We start from the raw sequence: 19494 nt of genomic DNA on the forward strand, positions 1-19494 counted from the left end.
TAAATCTAGATACCTGCATATATGCATCATCTTTCTGTAAGGAGAAAAGTAGAATAATATATAATGTACATATATACAATTAATATACTGTCATTATTAGCTGTTAAAGAAACTGGATCACCACTCTGGAGCAATAACGCACATGGTCTGTCCCTTTGCTGAGCTTGCCGTCTCTCCGGTCTTCGTGACGTCGTCTTTAACTGTTACACATGTTAAGTACGTCACGAGAGTAGTTCTACGACAAATGAGTGCAACGTGCGTATTTCCGGCGTGGCCTTCACGTCACACAACACAACGTTCCGCACGGACATGGAAGGGTTACATTTACATAGCTAGGGAAGCTAATGCTAAAGGCAGGCTAGGCTAGGCTAACTACCAACAGCTGGAGGAGCGAAGGGTCGAAGGTGACTGTTAATTGTAAAACAAATCACTGTATGAGTCATTGTTGTCGTGTCTAATTTATAGCCTACTAGCTAGCTCAACTGACTTCTGGGTTTAAGTTTGCTAACCTCACTGGCTAGCTAACGAGACACCTTTGGTTATATTTAACTGGTTACGGATACTAGCTATGCCGACTAGCTGGGTTAGATAGGTTAGCTAACGTTACAAAAGATATAAAGGAAGATTTGAAAGAAGCTAATTATAAACTAAATCCTCTACAGTAAGTCTGACTTGCCATCGCGTTCACAGTAGCATAATATACCTAGCTAGCTAACTTAGAGCTCAAATAACTCGTAACAGGTTGAGGAAGTCAGACATTAGCCAACTGATCGGCTTCTTCTGGAGAAGTTTCTTTCTCTTTTTTGAACATGCAGTGTGCATTAGTAAATTCGTCAGGACACAGGGTGGAACTATTCGATGGTCGAGCCCTGATTTTTGGTCGGGGACCTGAGACCGGAATTACTGATAAAAAATGTTCGAGACATCAAGGTAAAATAAAAACACACCTAGAATAGTGTGGGTCTTACCATACTTGACGATAGCAAATGTTATATCAAATACATCCTGGTCATACTAAAACCTTACATTTGGTAGCTGTCTGGTTAGTGATCTGTCGACTCATTCGCGTTTTCTTTTCTCTTTAGTCAAGCTTGTGGCAGATTATGCACACCGAGAGATTCTTGTGACACAGGTAAATTAACTGGTTTATGATCACAGAAAGCCCTAAGGTTAGCTAAATGGACAACAAAGTCAATTTTTACATTATATGAAATGTGCACAGGAAAGCAGAATATGAACAGTTTTCATGAGTTCTTCCTACTTTTCACAGCTTGGTCCAAACCCTTCTTCTGTGAATGGCCAGACCTTGCGCCGAGGTCAGTCTGGACGACTGACTCTAAACGGCACACTGTTTGTGGTCAATGAGAGTTACCCATTCACTGTGCAGTTCTCTGGCACAGAGGAGACTTCCCCTTCAGAGCCTCGCCAAATGGGTCATAAGCAGGGAGCATTGGATGACCGGAAACACAAACGGAGAGCCTTAGATGGTTCGGCTGAGGTGGTACCCAAGAGGAGCATCCAGGATTTCTTTTCTTCACCTAAAAAGGTATTTATGTTTATATGTAGATAGGTTTGTAATACAAATTGGAATTTTTATTTTCTCTGAAGATTTTTATGGACTCCACAGTACATAATGATTAAAGTATATGATTTGAATACCTTTTTAATGATCCTTTTCTGTTGTCAAGTCAATAAAAAGGCCACACGGTACTGAAGAAGATGTATCCAGCAATAAACGCGGGCGTGCTGCGATTTCGGATGAGGAGGACAGAGAGAGCCTGGCGGAGGAGAACCTCAGGACACTGCAGGAGCTGGCACAGAGATCAGGCACCCAGCAGAACCCATCAGAACCCATCCAGACTTCTCCATCTTCTGCCTGTCCTCAAAGTAACTGGCAGCAAATAGGCAACCTCATGGTCTACACTACAGCAGGAGTCACAGGACACTCCAGGGTAAGAGAAAATGAAGGAGTCTTCTAAAAGGAGATTTTGTAGAGTTGATTTTGTTCCACTTAATTTATTTTAATCTTTTAAAATTTTATTTAAAGTGTTCCCAAAAGTCAGTTTAAGCAAAGTGATCTTTGAAGATGATCACTGTTTAATTGCTTCTGTTTAATATAAATAATACATTTGGAAGCAGTTATTAAAGTTACTGCTAAGCTGGGGTTCATAGAAATTACACAGCCTGTTTATTTGTGGTTTGGAGGTTTTTAATTAAGTTTAAATACAAACTTGACTTTTCATTCTGTTTCAGATAGCAGGATTTGACATTGATGGCTGCATTATCACTACAAAGTCAGGAAAAGTGTTTCCTACTAGCCCAGATGACTGGAGGTAAGTACAGGATGTTTTCTGGCAGCAGGATGTTTTGTTATTATTATAATTAATAATAATAATAATAATAATAATAATAATAATAATAATAATAATAATAATATTATTATTATTATTATTATCATTATTAATATAGATCTTATTAATGTTATATTAATATTATTAAAACTGTTTTAGTTATATAATTATTTTATTTTATTTTTAATAATAATATAGATTTTTATATATATATTGATAATAAAGATGATGATGATAATAATAATAATAATAATAATAATAATAATAATAATAATAATAATAAATATATACTGCTTGGCCAAAAAAAAAGGTCACCACCTGGATTTAACTAAGCAAATAGGTAAGAATCTCCCATTGGATAATTACTGCATGGGTGATTGTTTCAGCTGGCAACAAGTTATTTAACCCTAACTGATGCAGTGAGTAGCTTTTCATTTGTTAAACAACCATGTTGAAAGACACATCTTGTGGTCGTGGAAAAGATGTTAATCTGTATCAGAAGGGTCAAATTTTTGGCATGCATCAAGCAGAGAAAACATCTAAGGAGATTGCTGAAACTACTAAAATTGGTTTAGGAACTGTCCAAAGCATTATTAAAAAGTGGAAGGACAGTGGAGAAACATCATCTTTGAGGAAGGAATGTGGTCAGAAAAAAATCTTGAATGATCGTGATCGGCGATCACTTAAACATGTGGTGAAATCAAATCGTAGAAAAACAGTAGAACTCAGGCATATGTTTAATAGTGAAAGTAAGAGCATTTCCACACGCACAATGTGAAGGGAACTCAAGGAATTGGGACTAAACAACTGTGTAGTCTTAAGGAAACCAATTGTCAGTGAGGCTACCCGGCAAAAACGTCTTCAATTTGCTAGGGAGCATAAAGATTGGACTCTGGAGCAATGGAAGAAGGTGATGTGGTCTGATGTTTCCAGATTTACCCTGTTCCAGAGTGATGGGTGCATCAGGGTAAGAAGAGAGGCGGCTGAACTGAAGCACTCATCATGCCTAGTGCCTACTGTACAAGCCTGTGGGGGCAGTGCTATGATCAGGGGTTGCTGCAGTTGGTCAGGTCTAGGTTCAGCAATGTTACGTGCCCAGAGAATGAGGTCAGCTGACTACCTGAATATACTGAACAACCAGGTTATTCCATCAATGGATTTTTTTCTTCCCTGATGGCATATTCCAAGATGACAATGCCAGGATCCATCGGGCTCAAATTGAGAAAGAGTGGTTCAGGGAGCATGAGACATCATTTTCACACATGGACTGGCCACCACAGAGTCCAGAACTGAACCCCATTGAGAATCTTTGGGATGTGCTGGAGAAGACTTTGTGCAGTGGTCCAAATCTCCCATCATCAATACAAGCTCTTGGGGAAAAATTAATGCAACTCTGGACAGAAATAAATGTGACATTGCTGACGCTTGTGGAAATGATGCGACAGCGAATGCATGCCGTAATCAAAGCTAAAGGCGGTCCAACGAAATATTAGAGTCTGTGCCTTTTTTTTGGCCAGGCAGTGTATTATAGAAAGGACAAAATAAAACAACGAGACAAAGAGTAATATTAATAAGCATAATAATATAATAAAATATGATTAATAATATAGATAACAGTATTAATACTATTATTATAAATAACATTGATAATATAAATAATAATTATTGTTATAATAATAATAATAATAATAATAATAATAATAATAATAACAACTACTGTCTCTTGTAGTTTCCTTTTGTCCTTTCTATTATATTCCTTGTTTTTTTTAATATCTTTGTAGGATACTCTTTCCTGAGATACAGCCCAAACTGGCCACTCTGCTGAAGGAAGGGCTCAAGGTCAGAAGAAAAACTCATCAATTTGATTTACCAGCTAAGCAAAAATAATAATTAGCATGAATTATGTTGTTTTGCAAAGTAGACAAATATCTACTTTGATGTGTGTCTGGTTTTTATTTTGTTTCTTGCTGTCTTAGGTGGTTTTCTTTACTAATCAGATGGGTATTGCTCGAGGCAAACTCAGACCAGAGGTGTTCAAGGCCAAAGTTGAAGATATTCTTCAGACTTTAAATTTGCCTGTACAGGTTTGTTAATACCATAACCGTAATGACATAGTCATAACAGAATACTATGTATAGAATTTGGTATTTTCATCCATATTTGATTTTAATTTGTATTAAAAAGATTTTCCATTTCTTGTTTTTGTATACATAGGGTAATTATATAAACACAAGTCACGTTCCTCATTCATTTTTGTCCCCTGTGTAATTCAGGTATTTGTTGCAACAGGTCCAGGTATTTATAGAAAGCCTGTAATAGGAATGTGGGAACACTTATGTGAGAAGGTGAGAAGCTATGAGCTCACTTCCCATATTAAGGAAATTCAAAATATTGGGTTCAGTTGGGAGCTAAAGGTTTAGGAACAGGAATGTTTATTATTATTTATCTGTTCAGTCCTGTCTATGATTCAGCTTTGAAGCATTATGTATTGACTTACTTTGCCAAAAGGCAGATTATTACACCTACAAGCCATAGTGTAGAGAAGTGTTTTGATTTATTAGATAGAGAAATGCATTGATTTATTGGATAGAGAAGTGTTGAATTATTGGATAGAGAAGTGTATTGATTTATTGGATAGAGAAGTTTATTGATTTATTAGATGGAGAAGTGTATTGATTTTTGCAAAACAAAACCTTTTTTCCCCTTAGGCAAATGGTGGGGTGACTGTAGACAAATCGCAAAGTTTCTATGTGGGAGGTGAGTCTACTTTGGACTACAAAGAGTTAAGAAATAAACCTTGTAATTGTATGTATGTAACAATGTAATTGTTTCCTTGTGTGTTTTCTACATATAAAGTAATGGTGTATGTGTATAACAATTGTAAAATGATATGGTCTGTGTGTCCTTGTCCCAGATGCTGCAGGCCGTCCTGTAAACTGGGCTCCAGGGAAGAAGAAGAAGGACTTCTCCTGTAGCGACAGGCTGGTGAGAGAGAAGGCAGTGAAATAACACACCTCAAACATCTTTGCTGAGCACAGTGAAGGCTTACAGTAGTGAGACAGTGTACTACTCTATTTATATTATATGTTGAATCCTATATAATGAACAAATCCCAAATTAGATTATCGTAATCTCCATAGACCCTGTAGCATTTAGTCATCAACAGGTCACAGTGGACGACTTCTTCTGGTGATGGATGTCTTTCTTGTTTTGTTTTGTATTGTTTTGTCCACAGTTTGCTCTGAACATTGGTGTGAACTTTTACACTCCAGAGGAGTTCTTCCTGGGCTGGAAGAGTGCTCCATTCAACCTGCCCACCTTTGATCCAGTAAGTTGTCAATGGAGATAGCTGTCTCTCATTGTGTTTATTAGGCTGACACATTTTGCAACAATTTGCAAGTTGTGATGACACCTGGGCAGACATCAGTGTGTATCATAACATTAAACCTTGAAACTCAAGGTATGACAGATATGGTAGGACACACTTTTTTAAAGTGGGAACTGAGTGCACGTTAAGATCTGCATTGCATTTGTTTCATAATTGTGTTTTAAAATATACCTTTGCAAGATGATTCAGGTATTATAGGAAAGGCTCAAACAGACCAGTGTGAATGATCCCAGCACTGAGAAGTACTGGAGGTGTGTGTGTGTGTGTGTGTGTGTGTGTGTGTGTGAGATTACTGATAGGGTACTGCAGTGCGACATTTGTGATTACTAATGCGATATTGCAGTAGTATGTGTGTGATTACTGATATAGTACTGCAGTAGTACGTGTGTGTGATTACTTATGCGGTACTGCAGTAGTACGTGTGTGTGTGTGAATATTGATATGGTACTGCAGTTTGTTTGTGTGTGTGTATGATTACTCATATGGTAGTGCAGTAGTACCTGTGTGATTACTGATAGTCACTTTCTGGCCTCCAGAGGACGTTAGACCCAAAGACACGTCTGTATGACCCTGCTGAGGCCTCACTCACTTCTACCAGCCAGGAAGTCATTGTTGCTGTTGGATTCCCAGGAGGTGTGAGACAATGGGAAAATTATTCTTATTTTTTAAATAGTCACAGAAACCTGCTAAATGACTCAATACATATTCGTTTTGAATTTTTCAGCCGGCAAATCCACATTCTTTAATACCTACATCATCCCAAAGGGCTATATGTATGTAAACAGGGTGAGTGTGGAAGAAAATATCACAGACTGTTATGTTAGTCTGCATAAGATGATCTGAAGCTGGAGGTTCAGTGAAGTTTGTGAATCAGAAGCACTTTGCTAGTGTTGTATTCTGAGTCATTGCCATTGTGTGACCCTAGGACACACTGGGCTCCTGGCAGAACTGTGTCTCAGCATGTGAGCGTGCTCTGAAAGAAGGCCACAGTGTTGTCGTAGACAATACCAACCCAGACCCTGAGTCGCGGAAGAGGTGCGTAGTACCGTTTTATTTATTTATTTATTTTTTTGACAGTGTGCTATATCATGGTTATAGTGCATTTATAAAAGGTCCTGTGGTCCTTTTTTTCCACAGATATGTGGATGTTAGTCAGAATGCTGGTGTTCCCTGTCGATGCTTCAACTTCAGTGCCTCTCTGGAACAAGCCAGGCACAATAACAGGGTGAGCCTTCCCTGCAGGGTTGTGTTGGGTTGCATTATCGCTTATTACACGTATGTAATTTTGTTACTTGTATCTAATGTTTGACATCATACATATAGTGTGTGTGTGTGTGTGTGTGTGTGGTGACATGGCAACACATTATAGTGATTACGCATATCTAAAGTGTTAAGTAATGAGCTGTGCATTCAGGCCAAGATTAAACCAAGATAAACGTGGGCCTATAATTATTTCACATATGTTCAGACAGCAGTTAAAAATGCACTTAGAAAATGCAGAACTGAATGCTTGACATGTTTACAGTCATAAACATCTAAAACATCCTAGCTTTACTGAGTGTCATGGCTAATAATAGCACAGTATTTTCTGGATATTTTTTGTGAAAGGTGAGAACATATTTTCATCAACAACAGCATATATGAAAGGATTTCATTCACAACCTCATAGAGCAGCTGTGCGTGAATAACCACTCTGTAAATGAGTTTTCATGACTTGTAGCCTTAACGCTGGCATTATCTTTATACTGCACGAAGTGATTTGCATTTACATTTATGGCATTTAGCTGATGCTTTTATCCAAAGCAACTTACAAGTGATCCTAATATCCTTCTGTGGTCTGCATGTCCTCCTCTGTTAATGTATGACTCACTTGTCCTCTGTGATATATTTTTCTCTCTCACTCAGTTCCGTGAGATGCTTCCCTCAGACTCCAAGCATGTGACTGTCAATGACATGGTCTTCCACACGTACAAGTGGGTGGATTCTCATTACCGTGCTTTTGTAGTCATGTGACATTTATGTAGCGAACAGAATTAGTTCATGACCTCATTAACCTCCCATTTTCTGTGTTTATGCAGGAAAAAGTTTGTGAGCCCTACACTTTCAGAGGGCTTCTCTGAAATCCTGCAGGTCCACTTTGTGCCCAGTTTCACTGACAGTGGCTTGGAGGCTCTTTTCCGGCAGTTCTCAGAAAGCTGAGAAGCGTTTACCCACTGGATGAACACTAAGAGTAAAAGTCTTAAACCCCAGTGCAGTAGAATGAGCAGTTTTATTCTGAGTAGTTTTGGATTTGCTACAAAAAACTGGTCAATCATTATTCTGTAATTCAAGAACACAATATTAATGAATTTGCCTTCATTATCGCACCAAGGAATTAGAGCAAAGATTGTCAGACTGGTGGAAGGAAGGAACTGATTTTTCATAGCTGCTAATTTGATTGGAAATCAGAGTGTGGTGTTTACTTTGGTAGTGAAAGAACGTCACGTATCAGAAATGGTGAACATAAATGTGACCTTTTAATTTATGTTTACACACATTAATAAAAACTCAATATTGGTATATAAACAGACTTGAATGTTTGCTGTTATAAATCACAGACTACAGTTGCTAGTATTTTACTGTTTTTTAAGTCACTGATATACTGTCCTTACTTCCATTAACATTACAATATATTTTTGATTAATGTTGAAACTAATTTGTGAGATGTTTATGTACTTATGGATAATACTTGAATGATCATGCACACATCATCTATCAGTCATCCAATAACGATTTCATACCAAATTATTACAATAACCATTCCACAAATACATTCATTAGCCACATTTGTGCCAACATAGCATACTTGCTAAGGGTCAGTAAGCTTTCTGCATTTCACTACCCATGTGATGACAGTAGCTATGAGACATGCAACTATGCTTACCACACAAACTGAAATGATGCTGGCAGTGAGGTTCAGACCCGGATTTGAAATTCCAGGGGGTTTTAGATTTTTAGGACTTGGGAGAAACTTTGTTGCTTGAGCAATATTAGACACTTGAGACTTCAGTCCGCCACTGTCCTCTGACTGAACAGCAAAGAACAATGTGGTACCATTTTGGATTGTGATATTGGGCACCAAAGAATGCCGTTCGGCTGAGCCTGCCTCTTGAGGAAGAAGTGCAGATATGTTGAACTGATTCACACTGCTGAAGTTGTTTCGAAGTCTGAAAATCGTCACTCCATCTAATCTCATAGGATGTGGCTTTAAAGAAAATGAATATAACTGTTAGACTGATGTTATTTATGCTTAGTGAAAATACAATCTTCTTGTTTGCCTAAGTGGTTTGTATTTACAGTAGCCTGGATCCCATCATATCAGAGTTCCAGTCTGAAAGCTTTACCTGTGCCTTGGTCTAAGTCCTCTCCAGGTGCTGTCCAGTTGAGAAGCACAATGTCCTCCTGAATTTCAGCACTCAGGTCTGTGATCTTGTTGGGAGGGAAATTTGGTAGGGGTACGCCTACCGGCACATCCACCACAAAGCTCTCGCCAGTGGCTGTTCTGGTGAAGCTGCCCACGTTTGCTGGCTGTACGTTGGTGGGTGGCTTTGGAGGGTTTAACTTCACTGTGCCTTAATGTGAATGAATAACTACATCAGTGAAAGAGGGCAATTTCCATCAGCTAAAGTAGCTAATACCAAAATTGGTGAAAACTAGATAAAATAAATATGAAGTTTTTAAAAAATGATACTGATACTGATTTCTGATACTGATTATTCCCCAGCTAGTCCAACACCTGACAACCTGATGATATTTGATAAGGGTTTGTATAGTCACCATCCACTATGTATCCAGGGATATACAGAGCACCACTATCTGCTGGGAGAAGAATGCACTCCACCAGTACTGGCCACTCTAACTTTCAGATTGTATCTTCCCTTCTTTAATTTTGTGAAATATCTGGAATAGATCCCATCATCTTTAAAAGCATCAGCACCTGGAAGGTACATCCCACATTCAAACTAGTTTATTTATGTCAGGATAAAATTCTGCAGTCAAATAATTTTAGGTAAGTTATAATGCAGTTAATCAGATTTCTGGTAGTGCATGCATTTGAAGAGCACTACCTGCTCCATTGTCGAGGAGCTGTAGTTTTTCTGAATGTCCTGTGTCTGACTCCAGATATGCCCAGACAGTGGTGTTCAGCACAGGACTATATTTCTGACTGACCTCAGCAAACACTATCATGGGTTTGTTACCATTGTTGGTTAGCTGGTTCATCTGGGCCATAACCATGATGGGGGGAACGTCATCACGGGCTGCCTGACTTGTTACTGTCAAACTCATAGCCTGAGAAGTTGAGGCTTTGTCGAAGAAACTGTATTTCCAGTCTCCAGCCTACAGTGCACCAATAAGAGAACACTGCATTATGCTGTTAAATTCGTCCAAGGCTGAGAAGATGAACAGTATCCATATATAATCAAACCCCACCCACTTTCATATGAACACCCTGCACTTGCACCCACTGGCCACTTTATTTAACAGCTGTGTATGTTGTCCATTTTGCACATGTAACCCTCTGTCCTGTTCATTTCTGCTCAGTTTCTGATCATTGCACCACAGCTGATTATATTATTTGAGTATTGGACCAGTGGTAGTGCGTGTAGCTCTGGGATGACTAGATCAGGCAAACAGTGTTGCTGGAGTGTTTATACAAGTCGCTGTCACCACTGGGTTGAGAGTAGGTCTCCCACACATCAAGTTAACACTCCTGTGATAAGAAACTGATGAAGGAATTAGTTGATATCCTTTGTCATTTTATTATTGTTTGTTTATATTGTGGCACAGAATTATTAGGTAAATTGTGATGGTGAAAACTGATACAGTGAGTATTAAACAATTTTACCTCTGCAGTTCCTGGAACAGTAAGAGTGATTGTGTTTGCAGTATCTGTGGCATTCTTCTGGTTGTAGACTGAACTGCTTGGTGACTCAAAGTACACAGTAGGTGAACTCTTTTCATAGATGACTGTAAAGGTCGTCCTGTTTCCTACAGTACCATCAATGGGCACTGTTCCATTGAACCAATCAGAAACTATTTGTCCAGTACTCTCAAGCTGAATACAGAAGTAAAGGAAGGAAGCTCATACAATTGTGTATAATGCCAACATAATATAGCTCATACACTGGATATTGTTTGTAGCCGACCTGAATCTTTTGTTTTGTGGGATTTCCGTTTGATGATGTAAGTGAAGAAAAAGCATCCACTAACTGATTGGAAAGAATAGCCTCATTGGCTGTGATAAACATTCCACCTATTTTAATGGATATAAAAATCAATTTTACATTTATGTTTATTTTACTGCAATAGAGCTGTATTGCTAATGCAATCTATTCATTTACATGCACTCATCTTAGATCTTAACGTGTAAGATGAAATGCAAAAAAACAACAACAAAAAAACACTGATATTTTCTACATTACTAGTGATAATACAAAATTGCAGATGCATTATCAATTATATTCTCTTACCTGTTTTATCTGCCATGGTTTTCAAAACATTGTCTGCATCTGAACCAAGAGCTAAAGTGTTGATGACTGTACCACTTTCAGTAGCAGTTTGTAAACAGTCCTGAACGCTATCAGTTGCTTCACCATCTGTCAGAAAAATGATTTCATCTCCTACTGTGTCCTTATTATCCTGTTTGAGAACCTGAACTTAATGTAGACTTTCTTAGTTAACTGTCTGGTCACTCATACTTGGCTGAATTATAAATCTAAATAAATTAAGAGCAATAAATCTGAAGTTGTAGATTTACAGTCCAAGTGTAAGAGAATACAGTACAAGTTTTCTGTGCAGCTGTTGTATGTTACCTCAAGGCCTTTCAGAAGACCCTTACAGATGAATGTGGATCCACCCGCAGTCGATGGCAGCTTTGCAATCAGAGTGTCTCTAGAGCTCTGACCATCTATTAGAGTCAAGCCACTTAAAATTGCAGCATCAGTACTAAAAGTGACAATGCCCACAGATGCTTGTTCCTCTATGATCTGGTTCAAGAAAATCATAGAAGCTTGTTTTTGTAGAATTATCCTTTTGCCTTTAAAAGACAGTAAACAACCAAATATTAACTGTAAGCAACAGCATTAAAAATGTTTTCATAACTACAGTTCTTATATTTTTGTAAAAGGTTCATATATGATTTCTTCAAATAGCTTGCTTTAAGCGGTTAATAAAGATTTTGTCTCATGCAAAAAAATACCTGTTTATTATTTATTTTTGAATGCTGAGTCCAAATGTGTTTTCAGAATTTCTCTTTTCACCTGCCATTTTTATTTGTTTGTTTGTTTTTTGTTAAAGTATATTTGCACATCAGTATGCAGTTTTGAAAAGCGGTACCAAGGACAGTAGCACCCCACTGTGGTGGCAATCTGCACACTGAAGAGGGATGTTCTCGGTCCAAATATTAGTGAAATCCTTATATCTGCACAATTTAGAAGTACATTTGTGCATACTTTAAGTGTAATGACAGCCTTTTGTATGAATGTATAATGTATAATGTATCTAAAATTGAATTTCTCTGTTAATTAAAAACCATGGATGATAAAGAAATCCTAAAAACAGATTTGAATTCATGGTAGAGAGTACAATAAGGTGAATTCAATTCAGTTCATGGCACAAACATTTTTTTTGTAGCCCAGTGTTAGAAGTAAATGGACAGTGATGCCACTATTGTTTTTGTGTCTCTGTATTAATGGAGGTTGGATTTACATGCCCACTGGATAGATTTCACATACTGATTAAAGAAAAAACCGCAATCAGATAGCTGGAGTACAGGCTTGGGTATAGTCCAGGTCTTACTGTAGTACAAGTCTGACTGTAATACAGGGCTGACTGTGGTACAGGGTTGACTGTAGTATTGGTCTGACTGTGGTACAGACCAGTCTGTAATTCAGGTCTGACTGTGGTACAGGGCTGACTATAATACACCTCTGATTGTAGTACAGTGCTGACTGTAGTTCAGGTCTGACTGTGGTACAGGGATGACTATAATACATCTCTGATTGTAGTACAGTGCTGACGGTAATATAGGTCTGACTGTGGTACAGGGCTGGCTGCAGATTTGTAACCAAGCACTGAACATGACAACTGTATTTGCGATCATCTTAATTTGTCCAGTTATTTATGGTCTCCAGAGGGGGGCATGACTACATAAATGGGACTGAGAGTCCTACCTGGTTAACCTAATATAAATATATACACATTCAATTAAAATACCCTACACTGTAAGCTGATAGTAACTGTTCAGTCTCTCATGGTTTGACGAGCTAAGCAAAAATTGTTTATTTCATATGATCAGCTTTGTAAGTAAAGGTGAAGCAGAATTGTATATATGTATATATGTTCAAATGCACTTCTTAAGTTATGAGTTACCTCAGTTTTTAAACTGTATCATACTAGAGGTGTTTATAGCCCTACAGACACAGTAACTTACCATAATACAACAATATGCATGTTACATAACAAAAAATAAATCAATCATTTACATTGTACGTTGTAAGTACATTGTAGTTAAACATCTACCTGCTTTTGAAACAGTGCTTCATGTTACATACCGACATGCTTCCAGAGACGTCGAGCACAAGACAGACGACCCGACTTCCTCTGCTTAAAACACGGATTTGTGGATCTGGGGGTCTGGCTTGTAGAGGTAGTAAAGTGCCAAGGGCATCTTTGTCTACAGATTCCTGAAAAATGACTGTATGGGTAGCCTTGTTGTCACATTTCTCATTCTGCATGTTTGGGGCTTTACGGTTGTGTTCATCCTCTTGGCAAAATGCTCTTACCTGCAATGAATGAATGCTTAGACTCAGTACTTTCATTTAACTACTAGTAATGTGCTCTAATAATTGTTAACTATGAGTCACTAACTCTTATTACTGTTCCTATACCTTATTTTAGGAACAAAATCAGAAGGTGGAAATATATTCATTGCCTTTACTTTCAACTTACAGAGTCTATTATTTGCATGTACATTATTGAGGCTTTTGCGTTTTGCAATTTGTCTGGAAAGAATTCACATTCCTCAGTTGGTAACCCAGTTTCAGCACTGATGTGGCAACTCTGAGTAAAGCCATTATTCAGTTCATACCACTTGCCAGTTACCTCACTAGTACATCTAAAGTAAACAATCACAGTGTAGGTTACTACAGATAAATAATGTGGTACTATACATGCTTATTTAGTCATATGTTTGAAAAAAATAGAATTTTGATTTGACCTTGTAGGTTGGATCCCGTTATCATTGTAGAATGGCTTTTTGTTATTGTATTCATCATATACGCCCCATCTGAGGTGAGCCCATTCATGTACAAAAACTCTTCCTAAAAAACAAACAAGATGGTATGCGTATGGCATCAAATTTTAATTGTTAAGATGCTTGAAGTGTATGACTGCATTATCAGAATGTAGTACTCTTGAATCTTGAACACCACAGATGATGACTATACAGATTTTTCACAAAGTTTAGCCCTTACCTTTGGGTCCATAGACATCAACAAGTCTGTCAGTTAATAGGAAGTTTGGGGTGAAATGAATATAATCGCCCTCCTCTGCACAATTTTTCGTTTGCTTAGTATACGGATCATCACCAAATGCTGGATGTGGGACATCAATGAGTACTTTTGCCTGTTATTGAAACCAGTTTAGGAAATTTAACAATTTCAGGAATAAATAATAGATTAAATAATAAATACTATTGCTGATAATATTTCTCCAACTACACAGACTAATAGTTCCACAGCCACTTTGTACTGAGACAAAATGGAGTATATTTTGTACCTTACTGTAGGTTTCTGTACTTGCTCTTTCGTAAGTTCCATTGGTCCAGTTTGGTGGAACCAGTATTTTCACCTCTTTGAAGAACACTTTATTGTCTAAAGCTTGAAACAGATATTCTGATACACTGGTAATAATTTCCTGTGGAGAGTCAAAAATTAATCTATCAACACTGTAAGTCTAAAATCAGTTCTAAATTCTACCCCTCTTCCCCAAGCCTGACAGACACACTCAAGGAACTTAGAACAAGATTGTTTAGGGCAAGTTAAAGAAGGAACAACAACCTCACAACTTCATGGACATTTTCACATGACGGGACTTTTTTTGATATGTCTCCATTCCTTCTGCTTAAGTTCAAAGTCCCCAAACAAGGAGGACAGGAGAGTAAATATAATAAGGTGTAGCCACAGGCACCTTGGCACTCTCATCTTTGTACATGTAATTTCACTTAAGGCTAAACAGAAGACCATCTGAGTGTCAATACACTAGCTGCTTGAAATGTAACCCTCACTATGTAAACTGAAAATAATATTAACAGTATATCAGTATTAGTCATATACCAGTGGACCAGTTATGTACCAAAATGTGCTAAAAGTGTATTGTATAGTATATCTCTCTAGTTTAGCAATTTCTGAAGCACACCCTTTTGAGGCATTCAGGACAGAATGTATGATGCTGAAACACTCACAATACTCAGCGATCTCGAGAACTAAGGATCAGTCCAGGATCTCACATGTCTATTTGTACCAAAGGCTCATCTGTATGTTAAAGTATACTGTAATGAATGTAGTAGTATATCAGTATTCTACTTATTAAGTATATACATACTTTAAACTCAGGTGCATTTTTTCAGCATCATTAGTATTAATTTGACTTTCCTCTGGTGATATCTGGAATGACTAATATTACTGGAATAAACAAATGCAATGATATACCTTGATTCGATTTATGAGGTCGTCATTCTCTGGCACAGCTGGGTTGATGGCCACAAGGATGTCAGTATATCCATTTCCCACCAGTCTGATTCCTGTGGTGGGTCCCAGTGCACAGAGGAACAGCAGTAGCCCAGCAAGCATCTTGGACATGATTCTGGAGCTGAGTCTGAACTCACACTAAACACCCTTATTCCAAAGAGCCAAAATAAAGACAACCTCTTCTATCACTGAAACTATACCTTTACGATCCTTTCTGTCATATGTGTGATGAATAATTAAACCATTTTATACAGGAAGCTTCTGTATGATTATAATAAACAGCCATGAGGCAAATGAGGAAACAAAAGATTAGTTAATTAAAACAAAGGTTAGTTAATTACACAAAGGTTAATTAATTAAAACAAAGGTTAGTTAATTACACAAAGGATAGTTTAGCAATTCTGACATGAAAATGGTCAGGTCAGGTTACTAATTAAACAAAAATTATTTTATGATCTGTTATCTGTCAAGTATCTAACAAGGAAACAATCACATTTACCAGAAATTTGACTATATGGATAACTGTTAAAGTTCACTTGACAATAGCCATTTCAACGTTTTTGCCCTGTCCATTTTAGCTTGGTTACAGTCAACACATGGTGTTGAAATAATTGTGAATAAATAGTACATTTACATTTATGACATTCAGCAGATGCTCTTATCCAGAACTACTTACAAAATTTCTGTCATTTACTCATAGGATACATCCTATCCAGTACGGTAGGTTAGAGTCCAACATACCATTGAACTAGAATACTGTTGAAATACAGGGATCAATGCTAATGCCTAGAAGTGCAAAAACACATATAAGCTCTATTTCAGACAACAATCAGTGCAAATACAATAAATACTAGAGTTAGTCAACGTAGGAGCAGTCAACATCAGTGTAATAAACAATACCCTACAATAAGGACTAGAGTTAGTCAACACAGGAGCATGGTCAGTGGTAATTTAAATATTTCACAAATAGATGGTCTTCAGTCTGCATTTGAAGACTGCAAGGGACTCTGTTGTCCAGAGAGCAAGCGGAAGTTCGTTCCACCAGCTAGGACAGAAAATAGTCTCAATGCTTGTCTTCCATGAGACTTAAAGCATAGCATTGCGAGCCATACTTGAGTTTCAAAGCACTCAAGGTACAGATCAGGCTTTAACCATTGACCTCATATATGGAGGGTCTGGTCCATTTTTGGCTTTGTAGGGGAGCATCAAGGTTTTAAATCTGATGCAGGCAGCTACGGAAGCCAATGAAGGGAGCGCAGCAGTGGAGTAACATGTGAACTTCGGAAGATTGAACACAAGTCATGCTGCTGTATTCTGGACAAGTTGTAGAGGTTTGATGGCACTTAGAGGAAGACCAGCCAGTAACGAGTTGCAGTAGTCAAGCTTTCAGAGCACAAGAGACTGCACAAGCACCTGGGTAGCTTCTTGCGAGAGAAATGGCCAAATCCTTTGTATGTTACAAAAGAGAAATCTGCAAGACCGGGCTAGATTTGAAACATGAGTTGAAAATGACATCTGGTTGTCCAAAGTTATGTGTCATCAGCATAGCAGTGGTAGGAGAAGCCATGAAAAGATATTACATCACCAATAGAACAAGTGTACAAAGAGAAGAGAAGAGAAGAGAAGAGAAGAGAAGAGAAGAGAAGAGAAGAGAAGAGAAGAGAAGAGAAGAGAAGAGAAGAGAAGAGAAGAGAAGAGAAGAGAAGAGAAGAGAAGAGAAGAGAAGAGAAGAGAAGAGAAGAGAAGAGAAGAGAAGAGAAGAGAAGAGAAGAGAAGAGGGCCTAATACCAAGCCCTATGGGACACCAGTCAAGAGTCTACATGGATTGGATGTGGATCCTCTCTGTGTTACCTGATAGGACCATCCCTCCAGATAGGACTGAAACCATTTCCATGCAGAGCCCTTCACACCAAGCCTGGAAAGAACAAAGAGAAGAATGTTGTGGTTTACTTTGTCAAAGGCTGCCAAAAGGTCCAGAAGAATCAAGACATGACATTTTGGAAGAAAAAATACTGAACAGCTTGTGTTGATCAGATGCTGATGATTCAAATTTTCCTCTGTAGTAGGATGTTCTCAGTGGGAACTTGGAAAGGCGAGACTGATATGAGTTGAGGTCTGAATCTAGGTGAGTTTTCCTCCAACGTCTCTCTGCAGGCCTTAGTTCTCTCCTGTGGCAGCGGAGTGTTCGTTAGCCAGGGGGCAGGTGGGGAAGATCTCACAGGTCTAGAGCAGAGAGAGCACAGAAGATTCATTGATGAGGAGAGTTTAGAAAGGAAAGTATTAGTAACTGTATCCAGGGAGAGAGAAGACAGAGAGTCAGGGTGAGGAAGGGTGGAAAAAATAGTAGAAGTAAGAGAAGAGGGCGTGATGGAGTACAGATTGCGACAGAATGAGGACGAACACATTGGGGAGGTATGGATGGAAAGAGAAGGGAGAGACAGAGAAGGATAAAAAGTGATGGTCTGAGAGGTGGAGTGGGGTGACTGTGATGTCTGATGTTGTGGAAAATCAGGTCCAGAACATTGCCTGCTCTGAGAGTCAGAGAAGAGTGGTTGAGGGTGAGGTCAAATGACGTCAACAGCAGAAGGATGCAGGAGGAATGTAGCTTGTCTGATAGAAGGTTGAAGTCACCAAGGAGAATGAGTGGGTTTTCTTTAATGGGGAATTGACTCAGGAGGACTTCAAGCTCATCAGTGAAGTTATCTATGGAACCTGGAAGGTGGTAGATGACAATGATGTGAAGTTTGGTAAGGAAAGACACTGTAATAGCATGAAATTCAAAAGAAGAGATGCAAAGATCAGAGAAGGAAAGTAAACATGACACTAGTAAACATGTGCCACCAGCCCTGCAAAGACGCCTCAGAGAATGGGTGAATAAAAAGGCGGAGGACAGGGCAGATGGAGTCACTGAGTTCTCAGGGGTGATCAAGGTCTGTTAGAGGCAGGAAGTGTAGGAAGTGGAGGGATGCTAGTGCTGAGATGAAGTCAGCCTTCTGGACAGAAGATTGACAATCCCCGAGCCCTGTGATTGTGTCGAACATCCAGAGTAAATGAGGTTGCTGAGATTGAAGGATCTATGATAATGAGAGTGTTTAGGTGATCTGTGGGATATGTAGACAGGAATTGCTAGACACATTTCAGATTAGAAAGATGCTAGGTTTGTGAACGTATGTGATGAAAGTTTGAGAAAGTGTGAGAAAAAAGATACTTTGAAGAATTTGAGAGGTCTGGTCTCAGTGTAGATGAGGAACTAAATGAAAAGCTCAACAAAGGCCTTCTGCATGTGTTGAGTGGAATCATCCTAATTTAACAGTTCAGTTAATTTAACAGTTCGGGGCAAGCTCCCCAGTTCACATCTAAGGCCAAGTCGAAACTACACCTGCAGTAAGTAATTACAGCTAAGAGCAAACAAGAAACTAGGTTTAGACAAGAAGCCTTGAACTAACAGAATCTAAGGCAAAGTAAGTAATCTCAGAGCCTACCTCAACCAAGGAGAGGATGATCGCAGAGAAAAAAAACCCAAAGCACAGTATTATTAAAACATTATGCACCAAATATGTTTATATTTGGCATAGTTTTTAAAAACTGGATGATAAAGGATAAATTATATAACTAAACACAAGAACCATGCGTTTGACTGCAGTCACATGAATGATACATACCTTGGAAGGTTTAATTGGATGAGTACAATGAAATGGTCTATTTAAACTAACACAGAGATGAAGTTATAATGTGATAGCAGTGTGTTTATAGGTTGCATTTTTATTACTGTAGCCATTTTATTACTCAATAATTGTTCCTGCCTTTGCTCTCAGCAGTTCTAAGACAGTCCTCAAAGACATTTTACTGACCTAAATAACTAGCCTACTTTGCTGATTCTCTGATACTGAAAGCATGTCTGTATTTATTATATTTTTATAGGCCTACTGGATGTTTAAGACCCAGTATTAGCCTGCTAGTCACAACT

The 19494-nt window shown here is 38.3% G+C and overlaps 2 protein-coding genes across 3 annotated transcripts; one reads left to right on the forward strand and one right to left on the reverse strand.

Moving 5' to 3' along the window:
- The first annotated feature begins 291 nt into the window (after positions 1-291).
- On the forward strand, positions 292-8291 carry pnkp (polynucleotide kinase 3'-phosphatase). Of its 2 annotated transcripts, XM_027017560.2 has the most exons (18): positions 292-930; positions 1086-1132; positions 1271-1316; positions 1401-1546; positions 1689-1952; positions 2254-2333; positions 4133-4190; positions 4328-4435; positions 4625-4696; positions 5060-5108; positions 5266-5336; positions 5587-5679; positions 6276-6372; positions 6464-6525; positions 6665-6774; positions 6877-6964; positions 7645-7712; positions 7818-8291. In XM_027017560.2, exons 1-18 carry the CDS (start codon positions 810-812, stop codon positions 7936-7938), a joined length of 1701 nt encoding a protein of 566 aa, XP_026873361.2. In that variant the 5' UTR covers positions 292-809; the 3' UTR covers positions 7939-8291. The 2 variants fall into 2 exon arrangements, with proteins under 2 accessions (XP_026873361.2, XP_026873360.2); XM_027017559.2 differs by having other exon boundaries at positions 1271-1546.
- Positions 8237-15897, reverse strand: LOC118242594 (calcium-activated chloride channel regulator 4A-like). Its single transcript, XM_035534480.1, is given in 17 exon segments — positions 8237-8942; positions 8944-8983; positions 9123-9350; positions 9556-9593; positions 9595-9715; positions 9846-10116; positions 10625-10834; positions 10926-11032; positions 11250-11430; positions 11592-11815; position 12994; positions 13332-13562; positions 13729-13894; positions 13997-14099; positions 14253-14403; positions 14557-14694; positions 15489-15897. Coding segments are annotated over 17 exon segments (2715 nt in total). The 5' UTR covers positions 15639-15897; the 3' UTR covers positions 8237-8587.
- Between the last annotated feature and the right edge of the window lie 3597 nt (positions 15898-19494).

The sequence above is a fragment of the Electrophorus electricus genome, chromosome 15 (genome assembly GCF_013358815.1).
Source record: "Electrophorus electricus isolate fEleEle1 chromosome 15, fEleEle1.pri, whole genome shotgun sequence".
Lineage (NCBI taxonomy): Eukaryota > Metazoa > Chordata > Actinopteri > Gymnotiformes > Gymnotidae > Electrophorus > Electrophorus electricus.

What these genes read in the sequence shown, in the direction of transcription:
- pnkp (XM_027017559.2), top strand. Translation starts at nt 810, where the DNA reads ATGCAGTGTGCATTAGTAAATTCGTCAGGACACAGGGTGGAACTATTC. An exon ending in AAAATGTTCGAGACATCAAG is followed by an intron (nt 931 to 1,085) that starts GTAAAATAAAAA and finishes TTTTCTCTTTAG; the next exon opens with TCAAGCTTGTGGCAGATTAT. An exon ending in GCTATATGTATGTAAACAGG is followed by an intron (nt 6,526 to 6,664) that starts GTGAGTGTGGAA and finishes GTGTGACCCTAG; the next exon opens with GACACACTGGGCTCCTGGCA.